At 42.4% G+C, this 22,768-nt stretch overlaps 1 protein-coding gene across 1 annotated transcript in view; it reads right to left on the bottom strand.

Annotated features, from left to right (window-relative positions):
- Positions 1–10,774: 10,774 nt before the first annotated feature.
- The window catches only part of wdr11 (WD repeat domain 11), a 71,621-nt gene continuing 59,627 nt past the window's right edge, over positions 10,775–22,768 (bottom strand). The window contains exons 24-29 of the mRNA XM_074675795.1: positions 21,439–21,534; positions 16,683–16,848; positions 15,758–15,855; positions 15,476–15,621; positions 15,020–15,099; positions 10,775–13,056 (exon numbers count right to left, since the gene is read on the bottom strand). Coding sequence (XP_074531896.1) covers positions 12,854–13,056; positions 15,020–15,099; positions 15,476–15,621; positions 15,758–15,855; positions 16,683–16,848; positions 21,439–21,534 — 789 coding nt within the window. The 3' untranslated portion in view covers positions 10,775–12,853. The remainder of the gene's footprint in view (positions 13,057–15,019; positions 15,100–15,475; positions 15,622–15,757; positions 15,856–16,682; positions 16,849–21,438; positions 21,535–22,768) is intronic.

The following is a 22,768-nucleotide window of genomic DNA, read 5'->3' as shown; positions in this document are numbered from 1 at the left end:
CAAATATTTGGTTGCTTTTATTTATTTGATAAAAAAAAATAGTGTGTAATTTTTTTTTTTCATTATATTTGGCTATTGTGGGAAAATATGGCAAGTATAATATTAGCTATCACTGAAATCAATGCCATTTTGCAGTGTTAGAGATAAATTATAACTGTAAATCCCAATCCGCCCATGAGCAACAAGAAGAAATTATGTCACTGTCAGCAGCAGTAGTGCTCAAAATGTTATTTTGATTTTGTTGATTAAGTGGACTATAAAGTCAAATAATTCAATATATCCTCTTTAGACCCAGCATTCACATATGTGGAATTACATTTCTGCAACTCAGACCCATGATACTTCATTAACTCATTCATTCATTTTTCGAACCACTTATCCTGTTCAGGGTCACGGGTGGCAAGGTGAATTCAAAATTGCACACCAGACAAAAGTTCAGGTAAGAGGATATAGTGAGCAGGGAGTAGGGAATGAGAGTGATTTCGGACACAACCTCTGTCTCAGGGTCAGTCTCAAGATCAGGAATGTGACCTTCAGCTCTCCCTGAGCTCTCCATCCTGCTAAGGTCAGAAACCCACAGAGCTTTAAAAGTCCGGCCTCCAGCGGCTCTGCAGGCTCCAGTTTCCCTCGCTCTGGTCCCTCCTGGTTCCACTTAGAGCCTGTTTCATTATTTCAGATTTATAACTGCCATCTCTGCCAGCGTCCATGTTTTCCCTTAAACCCTGACTGTAACTCACAGCGTCTAATAACACCAAACCAGGACATTGTAAAGGACTGGGACTTGGAGTTGTTCCCAGGCTGGGGGTATTAAGGGCTCTCTGGGGGCCGCTGCAGGGGCCGTGGGGTACATGGTGAAGTGTTGCCCAGAGAAGGAAGAGGCCAATCCCATAGGGGGGGACAGCTCTGGATGTGTACCAAAGTTTTGCCTAAACCTCTTTCTCCTACCAGGAAGAAGCTCAAGGGGACGCTGCTGTGGCAGAGATGATGACCAAATCTCTGCAACGTTCTCCTGATTGTCTCCAAAGTGATGCACATTTTCATTTCATCAGTATGTTGCTAAGTTTTAATAACAACTATTAAGCTTCCTCCTTAAAACTGGGTTCATCTAAATAATTTAAAAAGACACTCAAAGAACCAGAAATTGAGCTGCAACTCACAACAAACAAAATCTTTAAATGAGCAAAACAAAGAATAAAATATTTGAACCTCATGGGAATAAATTGCAAAAAAAATGGAGTTAAACTGAATCATCAGACAATACCAAGCACAAAAAAGATCCCAAATTTTTAAAGAGGGGCTATTGGATTTTTATTTTTTAGTCTTTATTCTGCCCTCTGATGCTCCTGTACAATCCATAAATGATAAATACCTCAAATTAAGCCCTATTTTTCTCACTCTGGTGTTTTAGAAAACTCTTATTTCAGCCCTGACTGTAACACCTCGTCTTAGCTGCTGCCTCTTTAAGGCTCTCCGCTCCACAAACCCCCTTCACTCTGATTGGTCAGCCCTCTGGGAGCCTGTGAGGGGGCTGTAGGCAGATCTTGATGTTTTAGGCCCTGTCCCTCCAATGTGTCATAACTAAATAAATCCTGATGTAATAACTTCATGAATTCAGCAAGAAATAGAGAAGATGTGGTACTATTTTTAGAGCAGAGTGTTTTGATCACGTCACAGACAGATTTAGGGATTTCTACAACATTTGAATACATAGAGGTTTGAAAATCTGCACATGCTCAATCTGAACATCCAGTGTTTTATGGACTATATATACATGCTGCTGTAACCCTGGCTGCAGCGAGCCAAGTCTCTTCACAAGAAAAAGGGCCTGCAGACTGTCGTCATGATGTTTTGATTAAATTCTTTCTGTCAGGTGATCATAAATAATAAAACATGATTACCAAACTGATTCATGCTAGGCTCATCTAGATCAGTTAATTTTCTGAGATGTAAACAGCTCCAACCCACCCTCCACAACTCTGCATCAAGTCCACTTTGCATAATCTGAGGGGCCTCCAGGAGTCTTTTAAATGATGTGTTCTTACACCGGAAGCTCTGGTGGGGGTGTAAGGAGGAGTCTTGGAGCAGGGATGGGGAAAACAGGAGCTGAGACCCCCTCCGAACCCCTCATTACCCTGACAGAATGAGGGGTCGGACAAAGCGGGCATTAGAGCGCCTGCGGTGGCATTTGGAGAAGATCCATCTCTGTTTCCTTAGCAGGCCGGCCCCAGGGAAAGAAAGGGAAATCTGTTGCCCCCCAAAGGGCCTCCTGACTACAACAAGGGGTCCATCACGAAGACACACACACACACACACACACACACATGTAGCATGCTCTCTGCACCTGCATATGCACTGCTCCACACGTCCAACTCTATTGACTCCACTTCTCCTGACACCCTTCACACCCCTCACTCTTGTCATCCCCCCCTTCTTTTTCCCTTAACTTTCTCTCCTTCTTCTCCAGCTGTGCTCCATCAAACATCGCTCTGGTTCCCTCAGAGAGTCAGAGACGCTGACCTTCAAATATTTATCACAGGTTACAGCTTGTTGTACCTGGGAGGAAGTTTTCCTGCACACACACACACACTGAAGTGTTTCTGTCAGATTGTCTCTCTGATAGGAGGATTGAGGCGCCGTCATGCACAAACACAGGAGCTGTTATGAAATGGACCTGCAATTTCTGCATGACCCACTGACACACACACACACCTCACACACAGGAAACACGCTGCAGACACACTCTGGAATGTGATTTAGGTGCAGATTTGAGGCTCTAAGAACAAAAATGTTAAAAGAGTGGACTTACAGGGACTGGTCGAACTGAAGCTTTTTGTCTGACAGGAAACTTTTCCAAACAGAGACTGACGAGAGGATTGGATCAGAAGTTTCCACAACAAACAGCAGCAAACCCTTCTGCACATTCTGAAGTTATTTTTTAGTGTAAGTGACGAAGAGTTCCTCTAATGGTTGAAATCACTCCAATGTATGGTCTGCAGAACAGACACAGAGCACTGACAGGATGTTTGTAGATTCTCATTTTTTTCTGATTTCTTTGTTGCTTTATTGAAGCTTTGTTGAGTTTTCTTTGAGTCACAGTGAAAGAGGTGTTTGGTGGAAACTTGGAGGACAAGACAGTTTAAAATCACACATGAACGCATTTAAGAAAACATCTGCACATTTTGACCCACTTTGTACTGAAAAATATCCAACATTTGTTCGTTTTTTTTGGTACCAATTACTCCTAAACTCATAGGAAACTTTTATTACTCACATGTCATCATTTTAAAGCTCCTTTTGCTATCATTTTTCAGCATGTTTGAGGAAAATTTGAGAGGAAAAGGACAAATAAAGATGCTGTGAGAATAAATAACATGTTTGAAAACAATCGTGACATGTAAACATTTTGTCCTCTAATAATTTTCAGTGGAAACTATTTTAATCCTGTTTACAGCTCCTTTGAAAGCTGCTTCATGGACCCTCCTGATGGAAACAGGGATCAGGAGCTGCTCAGAGGGGGGAAGAAACTTTTCCTGCAGGCTTCTGCTGCCCTCTAGTGGCCACACACCAAACAACCTGTCAGCATGACTGCACTCCTGTACTTAATATCATCCAATCTGGGTTAAAACACACACCTGTGTCTATAGTGCGTTGTCTCCTTCAAGTTTTTTCAGGCCCTTTTTTCAGGTTTTTTCAGGGTCTGGAGCAGATTCTCTCAGTTCTGTTAAGTTCAGTTAATCTTCCCTCACAAACAGGAAGTGCTGCGATAAAATAAATCTCTCTCAGTCTCTGCTTGGTGTGCTGATGAGTATGAAGTGATGGATCACCGTGTCAGATTTACAGCAGGGCAGATATTTTCCTTTAAAGCTCACCGGAGGCAGAGCGAGTGTGGAGCACGTGGTGATCCTCAAGAGTGAAGGACTGCAGGGGCTGGAGCCAAGCACAGCACAGCTCCTGAGCCCCCAGTGCCGCCCCTCAGACCCTCAGACCCTCAGACTCTCATACTGCTCTCGCGGGTCAGACTGCGCTCAGAGGAAACACACAGACTGTGCTCCACTGGAAATACAAACACGCACAAGAGTCCATGTGCTCAGAGGAAGGAGGAGGAGGTTACACTGGGATCTTTACATTCAGAAATACACACACACACACACACACACACACACACACACACACACACACACACACACACACACACACACACACACGATCTTCATAGGAAATGGGTCAGCTGTAGCACAGGTATTCTTTACATCCTCTCTCTGCTGAAAGAAAACATCTACCCCGCCTCCTGGCAGCGTACAGCAGCTCATAAAGAGGTCATTTCCTTCATAATCGTCCTCGGCTCTGAACTCCCTCAGGACGCCACAATTAGCCTGCAGAGGGCCTCACTGCAGAGCGTCCTCTCTGTTACCTCATAGCCGGACATGGAGACACAAAATACCTCAGACACACAGTTCAGGGTCTGATAAGAGGCATACCAAGGATTTCTGGGTCTGCTTAGTCTGTGACTGCTTTGTCTCTGTCTCTCTACGGCCTGATAAAAGCATGGGCTAGTTATTCTGCATCGCTCTGAGACAAGATGTTTCTAATTGTAATTTCTAATATTATGAAGGTGAAAAAGCACCATCCTTGAGATTTGCTGGATGTGAGAGTAAGAGACCAAGCCCTAATCTAATAGGACTCCCAGATTCAGACCTGATGCCATACAAGGTGGTGATCTGGTCAGAGAAAGGCTCCCTGAGGTGTTTAGGACAAAGAACACTGACTAAAGTCTCCTCTGAGTTCAACAGTAAGACATTGCTCATCTAGGTCCTTGAGTCATTGAGGCATGCTTCAAGTTTAGATAAGCAACTGGTTTCATTGCTAAGTACAGCCGAGTATCATCCACATAACTGTGAAACTTTATGGAGGGTTTCCCTCATACAGGTACCTACACTGGGGTCACTGACTGGCGGATTGCACTTTAGACCCAGAAACAGTCCCATACAGAATCTAATCAATAGACTCTGAGGTGGTTTTGAATTTGATGGGACACTTCTGTTCTAACTGACGCAGCTTCTCCGGTCTTTACGGTATTGAGTGAGCAGAGCTGGAAACGCACACACCAACTACAAACCAAAGTTAAGGAGCTAGTGATGGACAAAGGAATGAAGAAAAATAAAGAAAGTGATACAAAGAGAAGATGAAAAGTAACCACAGGTGGCGCTGTCTGAGAAAAAATAAGTGGATGATTAAAACAGAGCTTTAAACCCAGAGCAGTTTGTGACCCGGGAGTACAGATCCACCAGATATATTTGGAGATCATGCACAGTCAAAAATAATTCCATCTCTAGTCTCTTATCCCTAAATGCAACTCTTTTATTTTACTAAACGAAATAATTTAAAAAAGAGCAGTGCTCATCTTCCACAAAGTTCAGGTGTGTAAGAGAGGAGTGAGGACACTCAGGTCAGAAAAAAAACTCCTGTACACCCTCCAACTTAAAAAAAAAACTGTGTCAAGTGACATTTCAGCACTAAAATGTTGATCATTGAATTTTTCTTTGAATTGGACAGTGTGTCTGATAGTTTAAAAAAGCTTGGGAATCATTCATAAACTCTGATATCAGTCACAATGTTCACTGATCCAATCTGAGGATTACTGTGGAGAGTTGTGTAATCTGCAGACAGACTCTGCTCCTCTCTGCAGACACAAAGCTCGCATTGATCCTCTCAGCGTCTGTAAATATGCGCTCTGAGTGACCGCAGCGTGCTCACAGGAAACCGCAAAGAGCTGTTCCACAGATAACAGCAGCTCTTTAACAGATTAACCTGTCCACAAGTCAAGTCCAGCGACTCGATAAGAGTCTGACCCACACTTCCTGTGGTTAAAGAGGAGCAGCGCGAGCCAGGCAGTGCTCCACACAGAGTAAGATAAAAGGAGGCTAAATGCCTGAAACACAAACATCACCTGGAAAGAATCAGAGGCCCAGTGCTTCTGCACAGCCAATCGGAGTCTAAGAACATCAGGGAGGGATAGGTAAGTCCCGACCAATCAGAGGAGAGGATGTCTGTAAGATACAGGATCTGACCTGTGCGTGTTTAGATCAGGATCACTGAGGGAGACGATGTGTAGGAATAACAAACAGGCTGCAGGAAGAGAGGACAAACTTAAACATGTTTCGGTCCCAGAACAAAGAAAAAGAGTCCAAGGAAATAAATGGGAACCATGTCAGAGTCAGCGTGTTCTCAGTCAGGTGTGTGAGCAGGTAGAGACGTGACTGAGCTGGAGAAAGACGTCTGTCAGCAGGAGAGAGACAAGAAACAGAGCGAGCTCATGGGAAATGAACGACCTTCTGCTCCTTAACCAGCACATAGACATCTACAGAAGGTTGATTTCAGCAGGATTCCATTTGTTCCATCTATTTTATTTTATTATTTTATTCTGCTTTTCCTTGTCTTAGCCATGAATATAACGTGTCAATATTGGATATTCAGCATGTGCAGATTTTCAAACCTCTGCATATTCATGTGATGTAGAAATCCCTAAATATGTCTGTGAATTGATCAAAACACTCTATTCTGAAAATAAGGCCAGATCCTCACTACGCCTGCTGAAATGATGAGGTCATCACATAAGGGTCTCCCAACTGATTCATGGCACGTTGGAGGGATGGGGCCTCAAACACCAAGGCCTGTTCATGGAACATTGAGCCTTAAAGAGATGAGAGAGATCACTCCCCCTCTTTAAAAGTTTGTATCTCATTGTGTTTTTAGTTTCTTCATTCATTGTGTTCAGTTTATGTAGTTTTCTTTCAGGTTTAGTAATTAAATGCTGCTTTACAGATCACAGAAAGTTGATCTTTCAAATGTTTGCTGGTGATTTGTGTGTTTCTGTATTAGCCCAAAGATTTTTGTTGTTGTTAATCATAGCAAAGATTCTCAGTTTTATTTTTATAATATTATTTTATGCATCTCTTGGACTCACTCAGCTGAACCCAGTTTTCAAGGAGGAAGCTTTTAGTTGTTATTAAATCAGCCAAACTTTATAAAAAGAAGTCCTTTTGTTCAATCTTTACACACAGGGTTATAAACATCCTGAACTGATCCAAACCAGTCTTGGTGACCTGGTCTGAATGTATCTATCCTCGACCTTGGCTCTTTATGTTTCAGCTCGTAGTCTCAAGCTTGGATTTGGTCGTAGGCCGTGTGGAGGAAAAGGAGAGCAGCAGATGGAAACAAAGCTTCCAGGAAAACAGGGAAGGAGCGGTTTTATCGGGAGCTGGCATGATGTCCGTCTGTTTTCTTTGAGAGGGAGAAAAGCAGCGACAGACAGAAAGAAAGAGGGATAAAGTGCATTTAAGGTGGAAATGGAAGTGTTGTTATCAGAGCCATTTGGCGAGCTGGGTGGTTTCCTGAATTAAAGCAGTTAGCCTGAACAGAGCGCCTCTGCATGCTGATGAGCTGGCTCTGAGGGCTGGACCTGCTCCCCGGCAGTTTTTCATTAAACCATTAAAGGAGCACAATCAGGTGGTTTGTGTGGCCCTCTGTTTCTGCCCGTCTCTCCTCTGTTTGAGCTTCATTTTCTGCAGGAGGGAGAAAGAAAACAGGACAAATGTGTGGTGGTGAAAGGCTGAGAAACGGTTGGACCCTGGCGGAGAGCTGCAGCCAGCTGCTGGACCTCCTGAGGAGAAAAGAGGTCATTAATTAATCCGGAAGTGAGTCAAAGAGGAACCGATTCATGTTTACGACACTTTGATAAATGATCCAGCAGCAAACTCAATTTACCTGCTTTAGAAAGACAGGAGGAGTGTACAGAGTCTCAGGACAACTGTGTCTTTCTCTCACACAGGAAAGAGCCTGCTCTGACAGGACAGCAGCGCCCTCTGGTGGTAAAAGAACAGTGTAAAACTATGCAGCCAGAAAGATCTGTTCCAGACTGACCAACCTGTATGCGTTAGCAGAGAATGACTGCAAAAAGACATACTTTCTTCAACAAGCAGTGACATGCAGCACCCAAAAGGGATGCATCAAACAAAAAGAGGTTAGCCTACAAATATAGACTTCATTCTAATTTCACCTCTCCGTGTCTGGATTTAAAAAGGGTAACATTTACCTCCCGTTGATGATTTTTTTGAAAATCCTGCGTGATATTTAGCTATTTAAGTTTTTTGGTCAAATCTTAGTTTGAAAAGCAATTGATAAAAATATGTTCCTACCTCTGGATTTCTTGATCCAAAACTGAAGCACATGTTACTATGAGGGCTTACCTTTACAGTTTTCCAGGGGCCACACAAGCATGTTGTTGAGCCACTGAACAAATCTGTGCTGCCAGATTCTGGCTTCCAATATAACAAACATTCAAGTTGAATCTCAAATCCTTTTTTTGAATGGTGCACCCCTCCAACACAAACACTAGATGGCAGTGTAATCCCAAGGTAGCAACATTAGAAGTTTCAGGTTCAGCTACGTTGTTTGAGCGCTCGGAGCAGACAGATGTGCAAAAGAAGCTAAAGGTCCCATATTATGCTCCTTTTCTGCAGTTTAATATGGATCATTGATGTCTTCATGAAATGGTAGTAACATGTTTTGGTCCAAAAAGCCAATAAATCAAGCACAGCAGCATTGTTTCCAGGCACTCATAGTCCCCCTGTAAGTGGGCGTGGTGTTCATATGTAAATGAGCCACCGCTGATACCGCCCTGCTCTTCCTCGTCACTGAGAGTGGCGCCACAAGCTCCATGTGCACAATGTTTAGACAACAGCGAAGCTCATTTACCATAACATTACAGGCTAAAACAACAGGCTAACCGCAGCTACAGTTAGCATCCTGAAGCTAACACAGAGACAGGGGGGACACTGAGGAAAAGCTCTTACATCTGCTCCACAGCACACAGCATTTAAAATACTCACATTTCCAGGGTCTGAGGTTTGTTGGCGGATGGTTGGTAACGCACCTGGATTCAGGACCAGTCTATTTGCTAACCCTCTGTTGTACAGTCCAAAGTTGGAAAAGTAGTCACCCATAAAGTGACTAGCACACACTAACACACATGCGCAGTTTTACTTTTGTTTCTAGTTATACTTTTGCCTGGCTCCGTTCGTGAGTGGCGGGCCCACCTCAATAGAGCGCAGTGGCATTTATGCTTGGCGCATTCTACGTTGTAATATTGGCCGCAAAGACAGGGAGTGGTAGAGAAAAAAATGTTACAGAAAGCAGTAAAAGCAACCAAAAGACATAGAAATGAAGTCACGTGGACCAAACATAGGGACCAAAACAATGGCGGCATGAAAGTTACGAATGGAGGAGGAGGAATTATTATGTTTACTGTTGTTGAGCAGACAAAAGCAGGCGGAGAAGAAGGTGGTCTGTTCGCCCATTGCATGCAGCGAGGCATCTGGATGGGAAACACACCCAACTCGTGAAACCCATGCGGGCTGTAGATGAGGAAATGCACTTCAGCTACTTTCGAATGTCTGCACACTGCTTCGATGACCTGCTGCATCAGATCAAGCTGTTCCTGAAAGACTGAAAATCGACACTAGCCGCTCTTGCAACACTTTTGAAAATTTTGGAGGTGCACGACCACGCAAAGCGCCAGCGCGCCCAACTGTCGCAAGGTGCTCGCTGACGTCATTCGTGGCGCGCGCACCTAGCGACCACGCGACTGCGTCAAGCATAAACTGGGCTTTAGTCTTGTCTTCTTCTGAGATGGGAAGCTTATGCATGGAACTATGTCGCTGTTTACAGTAGCGGCAGGGAGAGGAGTGAGAGGGGAGGGGGTTCGGGTATCTGCTCCGGTGGACCAATCAGGTCAGACTTGCTCCTGATTGGTCAACAAAGGGAATCGCCGACGCCAGCAAATCCCCAAAATCCAAACAGCTCGTTTTAGGTCAGGTTTTTTACATTCACAAGCACTAAGTACAGGTTTCGTCATTAAATATCACATATCGTGAGCTGGGAGGAAAGCCACGAAACCCACAAATTCCTCGAAAAGACTTAATAAAGGGATTTTTGCATAATATTGAAAAGAAAAGGGGAGACATCAGTAGGGGTGGGATGTACAACTTATGTGGCTTATGTGCTGTGACTCAGAAAACATAGAAAATACTTATGATGTGTCTGTTAAAAATATTTCAGGAACAAGAATGGAACCAGCCACCCAAGGCTGACGTAGGGGGTTTCTCTCAGGCTTCACTAAAGACTCACTGACACGGTAACCATATTGGTGCTGATAATCTTGTTTTAAAGTATGGATTATTATCAGGCACACATCTATAAGGGAAACTTTTGCATTGTCAATTAAGAATTGGAAAAGCAGATTGCCTTAAAAGAGCTGGAATCACCATCACTGGTAGATACAATGCTCAGTGGACCACCACAGGACTTGGGGTCTTGGTCGTTTCAGTGTGTAGTTACATTTTGAAAGAAGTCAGGATGCATGCCTTGGTTAAATATATATGTATATATATATATATATATATATATATATATATATATATATATATATATATATATATATATGTATATATATATGTGTGTGTGTGTGTTTAAAAAAAAAAGAAAAAGAGGGCTGCACATGTCATAGGCAAAGACATTGATTTGACGCACATCTATAAACCAAGTTTCATTGTACGCATGATCTTCAAAAAATCATGCCCAAGACCTTCTTCTCATGTAAGGCACCTTGAGAAACCGCTGATGAAAATTGTAGAAAAAAGAAGAAAGTTTTGTGTTATTGTTTGATTTGGCGCCCCCCTATGTCCACACATTCATAAATTAAACACTCACTATCAGATGGAGTTAATAATATTGATTTTATTGCCACTCATATATATATACACATATAAATTTTTTCTTTTTTTTTATATTCATACAGATGAAAGTGTCGTCATCATCATAATCATCATCATCATCACGGTGTAAACATGAACAGAGAACATGGACTGAAGCTCAGCCTCCAGGTCCTTACAGAGAAAGCAGCAGGGACTCTAAATATGACGAGGTGTACAGTACAGGGGGCTGCAGCAGCAGCTCTGCAGACTGGGTTTAATACAGCAGCAACAAACTACAGCTGATGATCTGAGAGGAGCTAAGGCTGGAGCATCATTAGTCCCTAAAATAGTCTGTGTTGCTATAGAGACACTGGGTTAACTGGTACTAACACAAAGTCCTGTGTGGTCTCATTCTGACATGTCTATGGATGGTTTTAATGATGGAGAGATTCACACACAGCAGCACGGCTTTTAAAGTGTGTGTTTTTCTGTGTGATGGTGGCAAGCAGCACTATACTGTGTGTGTGTGTGTTTAAATGATTTATAAGCTTTGTTTGAAACACTTCTGACAGCTCGTCTAGTAAAACACACACACACTAGAGAATCAACCTCACTGTACAAGCAACAGCAAACACAGAGACGATTTCCTCAGCCCGTCAGAGGAAGGGAAAATTCAATATTCACTAAACAATAATAGTTCTTTACATGAGGGTATTAAACTGTTTCACTGAGGAGGAAAATAAAACTAAGGATTCATCCCCATCAACAAAAATTCATACTGCAAAAACTGAAACCTAATCAAGTGTTTATGTCTTATTTTCAGTAAAATTATCTTATTGCACTTAGTATGAGCCTCACTCAGCTGACAAGTCCTCAAAAAAAATCTCATTTCAAGATGTTAAAAAAAAAATTAAATGTTTGTAAAGGGTAGAATGAAAACCTTTCTTGGATTAAGACATTATTCTTATTACAAGAAACTGAACAAGTAAATTTTTCTCACTGTCCTGGTAGATTTTTCATCCTGTTTCTGTAACTTGTGTCTTTTTTCCTGACTTCCCAGGTGAATGTAGCTCACATTAAGTCTAATAGGAGTTTTTTTTGCGCAAAACAAGACAAACAGCTCATTAGATTAAAGTTTTTTCAGTGTGCAGAAGATTTGCTGAGTTTCATATACTTGATACATGATGGTTGACATTAAAGCTTTCTCAAAGTGAAGCCAAAATATTACGAGCTCCCCCTGCTGGCTGTCTGCAGTGTATCAGTATTAACCCCTATAAGTCAAACTGTAACATCCAAACTAAATGTTCGTCAGATCTGTTTTTGTCTCTACAGTTTGTTCTTCTCATGCTGATTGTCATAGAATAGAGGCTCGGCTGAAATGTAATCAGTCACTGTGGGCCACACCCTCAAACAAATCAAGGCCATGACTGACAGCTGTGTTGACCAATAAGGCTCCTGCAGTGATGTGCTCTGGATTATTGGTGTAGAAAAGGAACAGTGAGAGGAAACAAACACTTGGAGGAGAGAGGTATCAGCGCCTGTTTTGGAGACATTTTGGCTTCACTTTTGTACAACAGGTGGAGACAAGCTGTGTGTCAGTGATCTTCTATTCTTTTGACCAGCGCCCCCTGCTGCTCTGTTAGATATTGAAGACTGGGATGACTGATATCAAAGTTTCCTTCACATCATATCAAGTGTTTGGTGAAAACAAGAAGTGCAAAATCACAGGACCAAAATCATGGAGCAGGAATGTGAGTCCTCTATCTTTGCAGTGCATTTCAAAATAAAAGCAGGAATGATTTGACTTAATCTTTGCAGAAAACAAAGAGAAGGCAAATGAAAGTGTAGAACTACAGTTATACACTAAAGTTATCAATACAGGCACAGAAAATAAAGATTAACAAGCAACCAGGACAAAAACCTGATATTTACAACCATATTTCACTTCATGAGGAGGGTTTGTTAGGGGCATGCACACACACATACACACTGGTCACAGACACACAGATGAACTCCAGTGACACACTGAGAACTTCACACTCATCAAACTCCTTCTGATGATCAGGACCTTTGACACAAACTTTAACCCCAGAAGAAGTTTCTCACTCAGTGCTCTCTCTGTCCAGCTCCACCTCCTCTTTTCCCATGATGCTCTCTGTCACCCCTCCCTCCCCTTGAAACAGCTCCTCCAGCAGTGTCTCCCCGGCGCTCCCGGCCCGTGATGCCCACAGCGCGGCACCTTCCCTAAGACCCAGGGAGCGCAGGAGGCGAGCGTAATCCAGGAACGCAGCCTCAATGAGTTTATGTGCAAACAAAGGTCAAGGAGAAGATTTCATACAACATGAAAAAACACATTTTCATCTTTAATACATCATTGTCTGTGTTCACCTGCTGAGTCCTGGTAATCATGGAGTCTTACCTGGAAGCCAGTTTTAATGAATAAGGATTCAAGCAGCTGCTGCTCTGTTTCATTTCTGCAGAGTTCAAAGAAAACCTTATTTCACCTGCTGGAGGAGAAATCCCCAGATACATGAGTAGGCTCAAAAGTCTTACACTGTAACACAATATTATTCTCTAAACACAAACTGCAGCCTCATAGAGACCCTAACAGTAAATCAACCCCTTTTCCAATCAGCGCCAACATCTACTGGACCCACAGTGGCATTAGGAGGAGGAGTATGCTGAAAGAGGGAGACTGTTCATAAAGATGTACAGAATATAGAAACGACTTTCTTCTGATCTCACCGACACTCAGAGGAGCGAGCAGGCAAGTACGAGTCCACAGTGGAGAGGATGCACTGCCTTTCACTGTTTTGTGTGTTCGCAGGTAGAGCTTGAATATGTGCTCTGGTCTAAACAGGAAATCATAAAGGGAGGAGAGCGCAGGAGAAACGGGCCCATGTTTGAGTGACCTGGTCAGAATACGAGCCTCAGACCTCTCACACCCTCGCGCTGCTTATCTCTTTAAGTTTCCTATTCCTGAAACAGGAACAAACATGAAGAGATGTTTATTGTTGAGCTGTTTGACTCAGAATACGCTCAGTTTGCTCCAGGTCACCCAGTCATGGATCACTCAGTATGGTTACAGTCAGAGCTTGATTAAGTAGTTAAAACCCACTACTGCTCCCATCCACATAAAGAGCTTCAAGATAAGAATCCATTTACTGACAGGTCCATCTGTGCTTAGGAAGGATTCTACACATCCCATCTAAGCTTTGCTTCACTTACAGAAACAGCCATCAAACACTTTAGCAAGAGGCTACTTTGGGACATAGTCTGGAAAAATTCAGGGTTTTGGGGGGACATTCTGAAATGTTGGCACATTTTTAGGTCATCATGGAATTAAGGGAAATTCCGGAATGTTGAGACATGATATTTGAGGTTTTCTAGAATCTGGGGACATATTTTTGGGACATTCTAGAAATTTAAGAATTATCCTGGATTTTTTTTTATATACTTAGGAAAGGGTCTAAAATTTAGGGACATATTTTTGGAACATACTGGAATTTTGGGACATATTGGGAAAATCCTGTTTTTTTTTTTTTTTTTTTTTTTTTTTTTTACTTTAAATTCTGGTACTTTACGATGCTCTGGAACTATTAGACTTTATTGGGGAAATTTCTGGAATTAGGTGACATATTTTGGACATTTTTTTATACTTTCTGAATCTTTGAGACATTTTTTTTTAATTTTCTGGAATTTTTGAGACTTATTGTAACATTTTTGAATTGCGGACATGTTCTTTATTCACATATATTTTGGAAAATTCTGGAATTTAGAATATTGTAGAATCTAAGGACACATATCTGGGACAATATGAAATTACATTAGTAATTCATAGGATGAGTTCACAAAGCACCACCTGTTGCATTGGAGCCCAAACACCCTGTGCCTCTTTGAGGAAACTTTGATGAAGAAGTCCTGGTGAGACGATTCTGAAGCTGTTAAGAGAATTTCTCACACTGTTGGAAGTATGAGCCACTGTAAGCACTGAAAGCAAAAATATGCAAACAAGCCTGATAAACTGGGTTCAAACTGCAGATTAAGTAGCTGATTTCTCTCTCTTGTAAATCAAATTTTTACTCTCTATATCTGAGAGAGATTTTAGTGTTCTTTCTGTAGCCTGTCAGACTGAAGAGTGACATTAAGCAGTGAAAACATCTTCAGAGAGAAAAGTTGTTTGAGCTGCAGAGAGATGATCTTCAGGAGAGATGACTCTGGCTTTAAACAGTCCTCAGGGAGCTCTAATGGATTTTTAAAAAGGATATTTGACGAGTCGTTGGCCTCCATGACTCCATACTTCAGACAGGCCTCGATGAAGAGGGCGGCTCGATCAAAGTGTCTCATACTGCAGAGAGACAGAGAGAGGGAAAGGAGGGAGAGGAGGGACGGAAGAGGAAAGGTCAGAAACGAAAATCATCTCTGCCTTTATCTCTGTGAGCCTGACACAAAAACTATCGATCAACAAGTCAAATCCGAGAGGGGAGAGGCACGGGGGACGGACACTGAGCTCAGGTCAGGGAGAAGAGGAAGAAACTGTTTATTTTAGAGTCAAACCGTAAAAATGGAGGAAATTACCTCAAAAATTTCTGTAAATGTATTTCTAATACATCTTTTCTTTGTGTTTTCTTTCTATCTTGTATTTTTGTCTATTTGACCTCATGTTTTCACCTTATGTTGAAACTCTCACAGTCTGAACACACTGAGTGTGCTGCTGTCTGTACCTGTGCAGCATCTCTCCCACTTTATAGAAGCATCCCAGACTCAGCAGCACCAGGATGGCTTTGGATTTCTGGTTCACCTGTGGGGAGCACAGATGCTCCGCCCAGCGCTTCAGAACGTCAGAGCTCTCAGCTGGACTCAGACGCACCTTAAACACACACAACACACAGGAAAGTTAAACCCACATGCAGCCTGAACACCTGAACACACACTCTCACTCTTATCCCGTCCACTCATCCTCAGATTCTGATGTTTCTGTGATGGATGTCTCCATGCTGTGTTACCTTGGCCAGCCAGGCGGCGCGGTTCCACTTCCCGTACGTCTGCAGGTAACGGCAGGCGTCAGCCGCCTTGTCAATCAAACACAGCAGCTGGACCCCCTCTGATGGACAAACAGGAAAGTTAAACACAGAGAGGAGACGGAAACATGATGGACAAACACTTCATGTGACGTCTGAGTGATAAGCTCTTCACGCCGTTCACCGGCTGCAGGAGAGGAACTTCTCTGTCTTTTATCATGAAATCAAACTGAAGGAGACAAACTCTACTGCAGATCAAGTACCATTCATCTGACTAACAAAGTTTTCTTTCACTCAAAACTTTAGCTTTCATCCAAAACAAAAGTTTTTGCTTCTGAATCTGAAGTTAAAAGGTTTGAATCTTTTGGGCGGACCTGAAGGCTTATCTCATTTGTGGTGACGTTTCAACAAAACCTTAAAATAATGAACCAACCACAGAACTCTGCTCATCTGCAGAAACGTTCAGTTATAAGACAAAACTTGGATCCAGGAAGTAAATGTCCTGATCTTACACCAAACTTAAAATCAGGCAGGGAGCCTTCATCTCTAACAGGAAACACCCGTTTTACCTTTTTAAAATTCATTCCACGTGCTGTCAAATTTGTCTTTTATTGCACTGTCAATATTGTTGCTCTCAAAGCTCTTTAGTTTCATTGCTTATTAAACAAACTGATGTCCTCTCATCTGGCAGCGGCTGAATTCAATATGCAATCTGCATGGTGAATGCTAAATCTTTAAAGGCGTCTCAGAAAGACGTCATATTTGAAATTTGTGGTTCATCCGAAGGCTTCAGGAGCACATGAATTATTCAGAGGAGTTTAAGGACTCTTTCAGGCTGCTGTGAAACTGTCTGAGCATGTTAGACTCAGGAAGAAGAAGCCTTTTAGCTCCCTTCACAGACGGACTTTACCTTCCAGCTTTCCGTTTGCGATCATGTTGGTGGCAACCAGTTTGATGGTGGACTGAGACGGTCCAGAGGAGGTGATGGTGGTCACCAGGCATGCCTTCAGAGAGTCGCAGTAGTAGCTGGAGTTATCAGCACTTGTTTCCAACAGCAGCTGCACCGCCCGGTCCGTCTGAGCGGAGGAGAGGAAACAAGGAGTGAGAACAAGACATGCAGAAGACAAGATAAAACAAAAACACAGGGACGACGTGAAAACAAAACAGGGATAAGGAAAACAATATGAAATTATGTTTTTTAGAAGGGATGAAACTGAAATGCAATTTCCCCCCAGGGATACATAAAGTATTTCTGATTCTGATGGAGATGAGATGTGACAAGCCAAAGACACAGGGTGCGTCTCAAAGCCCCAAAGTTCCATCCTTCCTTCTTCCACATGTGTTGTTCACTTGCGTCTTAGTCCCTCCCACCAGAGATGCATGGGAGGGACGCGAGGAAATGAAGAGAGGAGAGAGGATGGAGGAGATTCGTTTTTAGAGCAATGGGACGTCCTCTCCTTCGGAGCGTCACATGAAGCGACGTGTTTCGGTGATGACAGCATCAGCTGATCACCTCTGGATCATCTGTCAGTCAGCTCTAACAGCTGTTTGTGCGTCTGCACATGTGCACTGTAATAACTCTAATCAAGCATAAATAGTAACAGTGATTTGTCTGTTCCTTTAACCTGTTTATAAAACACGTTACCATGAAGAAAACTTGCTCTCTGTTTATTCTGTGTGCTGTTTAGAAGCTCATATGGATCACTTTTCCAGTAAAATGCGTAATTGCGAAATTACTTATGAATTATTTAGCTTTTATCTAGAGCCCATCTTATCGTGAACTCTGAGGCTTATTAATATAACCCACCTTATTGTGTCTCAGAAAGATATTATTTACCAGCCAGTTTTCTGTAGGCCTATTAATCCTTTGTTATATTGATTTGATGATGGTTGTGTTCAGTGTTTTGTGCTTTAAACTCACAGCGAACACTTAATTACTAGATTTATGATCAGTTTCTGAACGATCTTCTGTGCCTGTTTTCAGCTTGTCTTTTTCTCATTAACCGCCGTTGTGTTTGTGAAGTTTCATGAAAAGTCTGAGCCGCTGCAGTGCCCAATCAGAGAGTGATATTCTATATGGGGGCGTGTCGTCAGTGAAAAGACTTCCACAAAGCCGGCTCTCGTGTCTCCTCGATCATCGCTCCTTCTATCAGTCTCCTCCATCCTTTCTCCTCTCTCCTCTGAGCGCAATTATCGCTTTGGGACAGTCTTCAAAATGGCGACTAGGAAAGTACTTCCGGTGTCGTGGAGGAGATAGGACGGAGGAAGCATGAAGTTAACGCATTGAGACGCACCCATAGAGACCAGAGATGAGATGATATGACTGAAAAGAGATGAAATAAAGGACACAGACATGACAAGAAACAGCAATTTGAAAATGTGATATAACGACATAGAGATGAGATTTAATGAGCGCTACCGAGTGGACATAAAAAAATGACAGGGCTTATTACATCTCTAGAGATGAGATGCAACAAGATGAAATGTAACAACATAAAGTTAAGGGTTTACAATATTACAGGTCAACAAACTAAAATTTTGAGACAAGAGATAAACAAGCTGGAACAAAACAAAATGAGAGATGAGCTGAAACGCGAGCAAAGCCAGAAGACCTCAGTAAGAGAGATAAAAAGATGTGATGAAGACAGAGAGATAAACTTTGATGACAAAACGATGGCTGAGACGAGATTTTAAAAAAACGGCACTGAGATGCTGTCAACAGAAAAGATGTAACATAGACAGAGATGAGATTAAGTTACAAAAAGAGACAAGATTTACAAAACCAAAAATACAGGATGTAACGGTGACACAGAGATGAGATGTTACGATGACATGAGATGATATTTACATATTATTAAAACAAAAACACTGAAATGAGATGAAAGGATGAAAAAAAAAATCCAACAGAGAAGTTTCATTGAAAATGTGACAACACAGAGGCAAGGACTCAGGGGGAAGATTAACGATAAAAGAGTTGTGATGTGACACCAGCTGTGATAGGAGCTCTGAGGACACACAGAAGAGACGATCATCCTCAGAGACTCTAAAAAAAGATCCCTGCTCTACAAGCTCCATGAGCTGAAAGTGATGACTGAGGCAATTATGTTTGTTATCCTGCTTTGAGGTAGTGGAAGACGAGGTCAGAGCTCCTGTTAGGTCCACTCTGAACGCCCTTATATCTGGTTTCTTATTGGTGGACGCAGTTTCACAGAGATACAGCTGATTGCAGCTCTGATTAAAGGCAGACGCTGAGACGGAGAAGAGACAGAGGTGACTCCAATCCCCTCAGACTGAGACACAGAGCTGCACTTATCCTCCATCCTGCTTCATTAAGCTTCACAGGGAGCGTTATGATATATTTAACACCATGACAGCATGCATGGATGCAGAGATGAGGGTGAGCGGATGGAAGTGTGTGTGTGAGAGAGAGAAAATCTGAAAGCTTTATTAAAGAGAGAAAGAACAATCTGGAGAGTTTGAGTAGATTGAGTAGATTAACTGAAAAAGTTTCAGGGACATTCGTTGGACTCTTGAGCTATAGCTCATTTTAGCAGTTACTGCTGGATCAGGTGTAGTAACTTTTGAGATGTTGAATCAGGAAACCATCAGGCACCAAACTTACCAGTGATTCACTCTATTACAGGCATTACAGTGCTCAAATACTCGCTGTTAACACCATTATTCGAGTAACATTTTGGTTTTCACGCACATGTGCAAGCGCTGCTTTTGGCGACAAACTCAAACACAGCTTTACATGTGTGACCCAGCATTTTGTCTTTGCCTAACTGAAGATACTATGGTAGGAGAATTATTAATGGAATACGAACTTACAACTTCTCCGGCCACGGTTTTGCCGCACCGAGCCAGATTTCAGCAAACAGAACTGCTTTGCGGCAGCTACGGCAACCTGCTGCTGCCACACCCCAGCATCAACCTCCAGTCTATGGCTGTTTTTGAATTTGCATACTATACTAGCAGTGCCTACTGATTCGACCAAAATGCAGTATACAGTATGCAGTATGCGAACAAATGTCAGAGTTGTAGTATGAGAAAAACACCCAGATGACGTACTGAATCGGGAAAAATCCACAGTATGCATCGGACCAGTCTGCTTCGCATACTGTTACCCACAATGCAACGCGCCTGGTCCCATATCAGAAGTGAAAATGGCAGAGAGCTGAGCAACAACAACCGGAGTAGCAGAGAAATATTAATATAAGAGCCTTTCTTTTTTTATCTATAAATCCTCATCATCTCCACCACTGAAAGTTAATATAAAATGCTCTCTCTGGCAATATATTTGCAGATAAGTTACTCGTGGTTCGTTTTTTTCTACCTTTTCAATTAAGTTTTTTTGAGAAAAAAAGTCAGCCGTAGCCAACTTCCGTTTTCTTCGAACTGAAAACCAGCGTAGCATACTACAAAAATTAACCCAACTGAACAGTCATACTACATACTGCTTATGAAAGTTGTATGTAGTCGGCAGTGCCTTCTACATACTACTTTAATGAGCAGTATGTAGTAGGCGAATTCGAAAACAGCCTATTATCATTATGATTATGAGACAATGCGGAAGTGCTAAAATCTGCTGTTTCTCAAGTGTCTTCTTAAGGCTGTCTCTGTTAGTAATGGACGTCACGTACACACCAAGCCAAAAAAAGCAGTTTTTAAAGCAGAAATTAACCTATTTACAGCCTGGTTCAAAAAAACGTCTCCTGTCTGACTTGCCAAGTTTACTTTCGGCACGCACTGTACGGGGGTTAACTTTTTTCTAACTTGGTGGTTTAGAGGATATTAAGATTGTGAGCTCGCCCAATAAAAGGCACGGCTCAGGTCACATGACTGATGGGTGCCCTATAGCTGTACGCAAAGCCCTTGCCACTTTCAATCTGGCCGCAATTCCTGATGTGCTTCATTTCCCATTTCAGAAACAGACATGTGACGTTGGGGAGACTATGACCATGTTTTATACAGTCTATGGCTACACCCATGACATGTCAGTCAAAAATAGTGACATCTGGAAGTACTTTGACAAAAACAATGAAGTAAATGTGCAGTGAAGGATATGTGGTGTCAAACTTGAATGCGATAGAATAACTAGTTTGATGCTTTACCACATGCACTCAAAGCCAGAGGAGAAAACAGCTAAGGCAGGTTGTCTCGCACCATGTCAATTGCAAGCCCTGTTAGCATGTCGATGTGGAGAAGATCAGCCTGCTTGTAACTGGAGGTGTGCTCTCCTTAAGCTTTGTGGAAGGTGAAGGCTTCAAAGACCTGATGGCGTTTGTCAAGCCAGAGTACAATCCACCGCTGCGGGAAACAATATATACAAGAGTGGAAAAGGAAGGTCTGTGTCCAACTGACCCTGTTTTTGTTTGTGGTTAAATATATATAAATCTGCGAGTATATTTGAATACAGGAATTACTATAAATTCCCATCCCTAACCCATACTTACTGTGAATGTATTCTCATATTAATCTTGTAGATCTGAGGGATGTTGTTTTTGTCCGCAGTCTGTCTTGACACTATAAAAACCTCTGTGTTGGAAACTTGGAAATAAAAGTCTGAGCTGTTGAGACCAGCTCAAACACTAATCCATAACAAACCTTTCCCTTTGACCTCTCAGACATCTTTCAATTAACAGTTTATGAGGTGCAGTACTCACCTGACCCAACAGGAGGAGCTGGTCAGCACATTTCTTGGTGTGTTCATAGCTGGAGCGCTTCACCTCCTGCAGGTGGACTCGATCCAGCTGGAACTTCTGTTGAGCAGAAACATTGAAGCTGATGTTAGACTCAGGGGTTCAGTTCAGTGACGAATATCCTCGCTTAAACCTCGAGGAGACAGAGACTGAGTGAGTTTCCACACACAGGGTACACACTGAGGGTATTAAACAGGGTTGATGGACAAAAGAAGATAAAGAGGACAATTATCCAGATCTATAGTCCAGAAATGGGGAAAGTAATTATAAAGTCTTTTAAATATTCAGCAGTTTCCACCAAGTTTCTGGAGCCTCAGCCTCCCACACTGCCTTCATTACTGAGGCCCCCGTTATTATTATTTCATCAGCCGCTCCCTGATGGAGGATCAGATTCTTTATTCACTGAGCAAACCAGAGCATGAAACATAGACACAGATACTACAGAGAGTGACAGTTTCACACCAGCACATGGGGAGGCTAAGAGCAGAAAACAAAGCTCTGTGCGTGCGCGTGTGTGTGTTCATGTCCAACACTTTCTTCCTTCTCTTCTTGGCTGTGATGAATCTGTGTGTGAGCCACAGCTGCAGGCACAGAAACTAAATGAGTTTAGTGACTGTGCTGTGTTGCAGTTTGGATATTAGTAATTACATCCAGGCTGCTGAATGTGAAGACAGCAGCAGACTGTCTGCACGGCTCTTTGAACGGCTCTGTGAATAGCTCTGTGAACGTCTCTGTGATCACTGCATGGCCTCTCATTAACAGAGAAGAGTTTGAGAAAACAGAACACATAAAAAACACAAAAAACAGCAGAGAGGAGAGAATAGCATGCTTATTTAAAACCTATTTATAGTCTACTCCTCTTTCTAAAAGCTGTTCTACATCTTTTCCATCATAGGCTAATGGTTGGAAAGGCACGTCATCTCCTCTGCTCTGTTTTCTGATGTATTCCCAGGAAATGTGAACCCAAACCCACCAAAACAAGAGATCGTGTCTCCACTCGCACAGTGAGCCAACTTTTTAATCACTGTCTCCTCTCTAAATAAAGTCCAGAGGAGGATTTTCTGCAGCCTGGACTCAGAAACAAAGGGCAACAAGAAAGCTTTAATCAAACTCTCTCCGGCTGGATGAAGGTGGAGCTGAGCAGGGATGATGACCGATCAATGAGCTGCAGCTGCAGACAGTTTCTCGCTCAATAACTAAAGCAAGGACACAGATTGTAGTTTTTTTTAAGGGTCTGCAGCGTTTGCAGGTGTCTCCTCTCCAAGAAACATCGACTCTGCAGCGGGAATCCAGA

The sequence above is a fragment of the Halichoeres trimaculatus genome, unplaced genomic scaffold (assembly GCF_033239565.1).
Source record: "Halichoeres trimaculatus isolate MK-OKI-2021-1 unplaced genomic scaffold, fHalTri1.1 fHalTri1_scaffold_8, whole genome shotgun sequence".
Taxonomy (NCBI): Eukaryota; Metazoa; Chordata; class Actinopteri; order Labriformes; family Labridae; genus Halichoeres; species Halichoeres trimaculatus.
The sequence above is the reverse complement of the archived record's forward strand: the minus strand, read 5'-3'. Positions and strand labels throughout refer to the sequence as shown.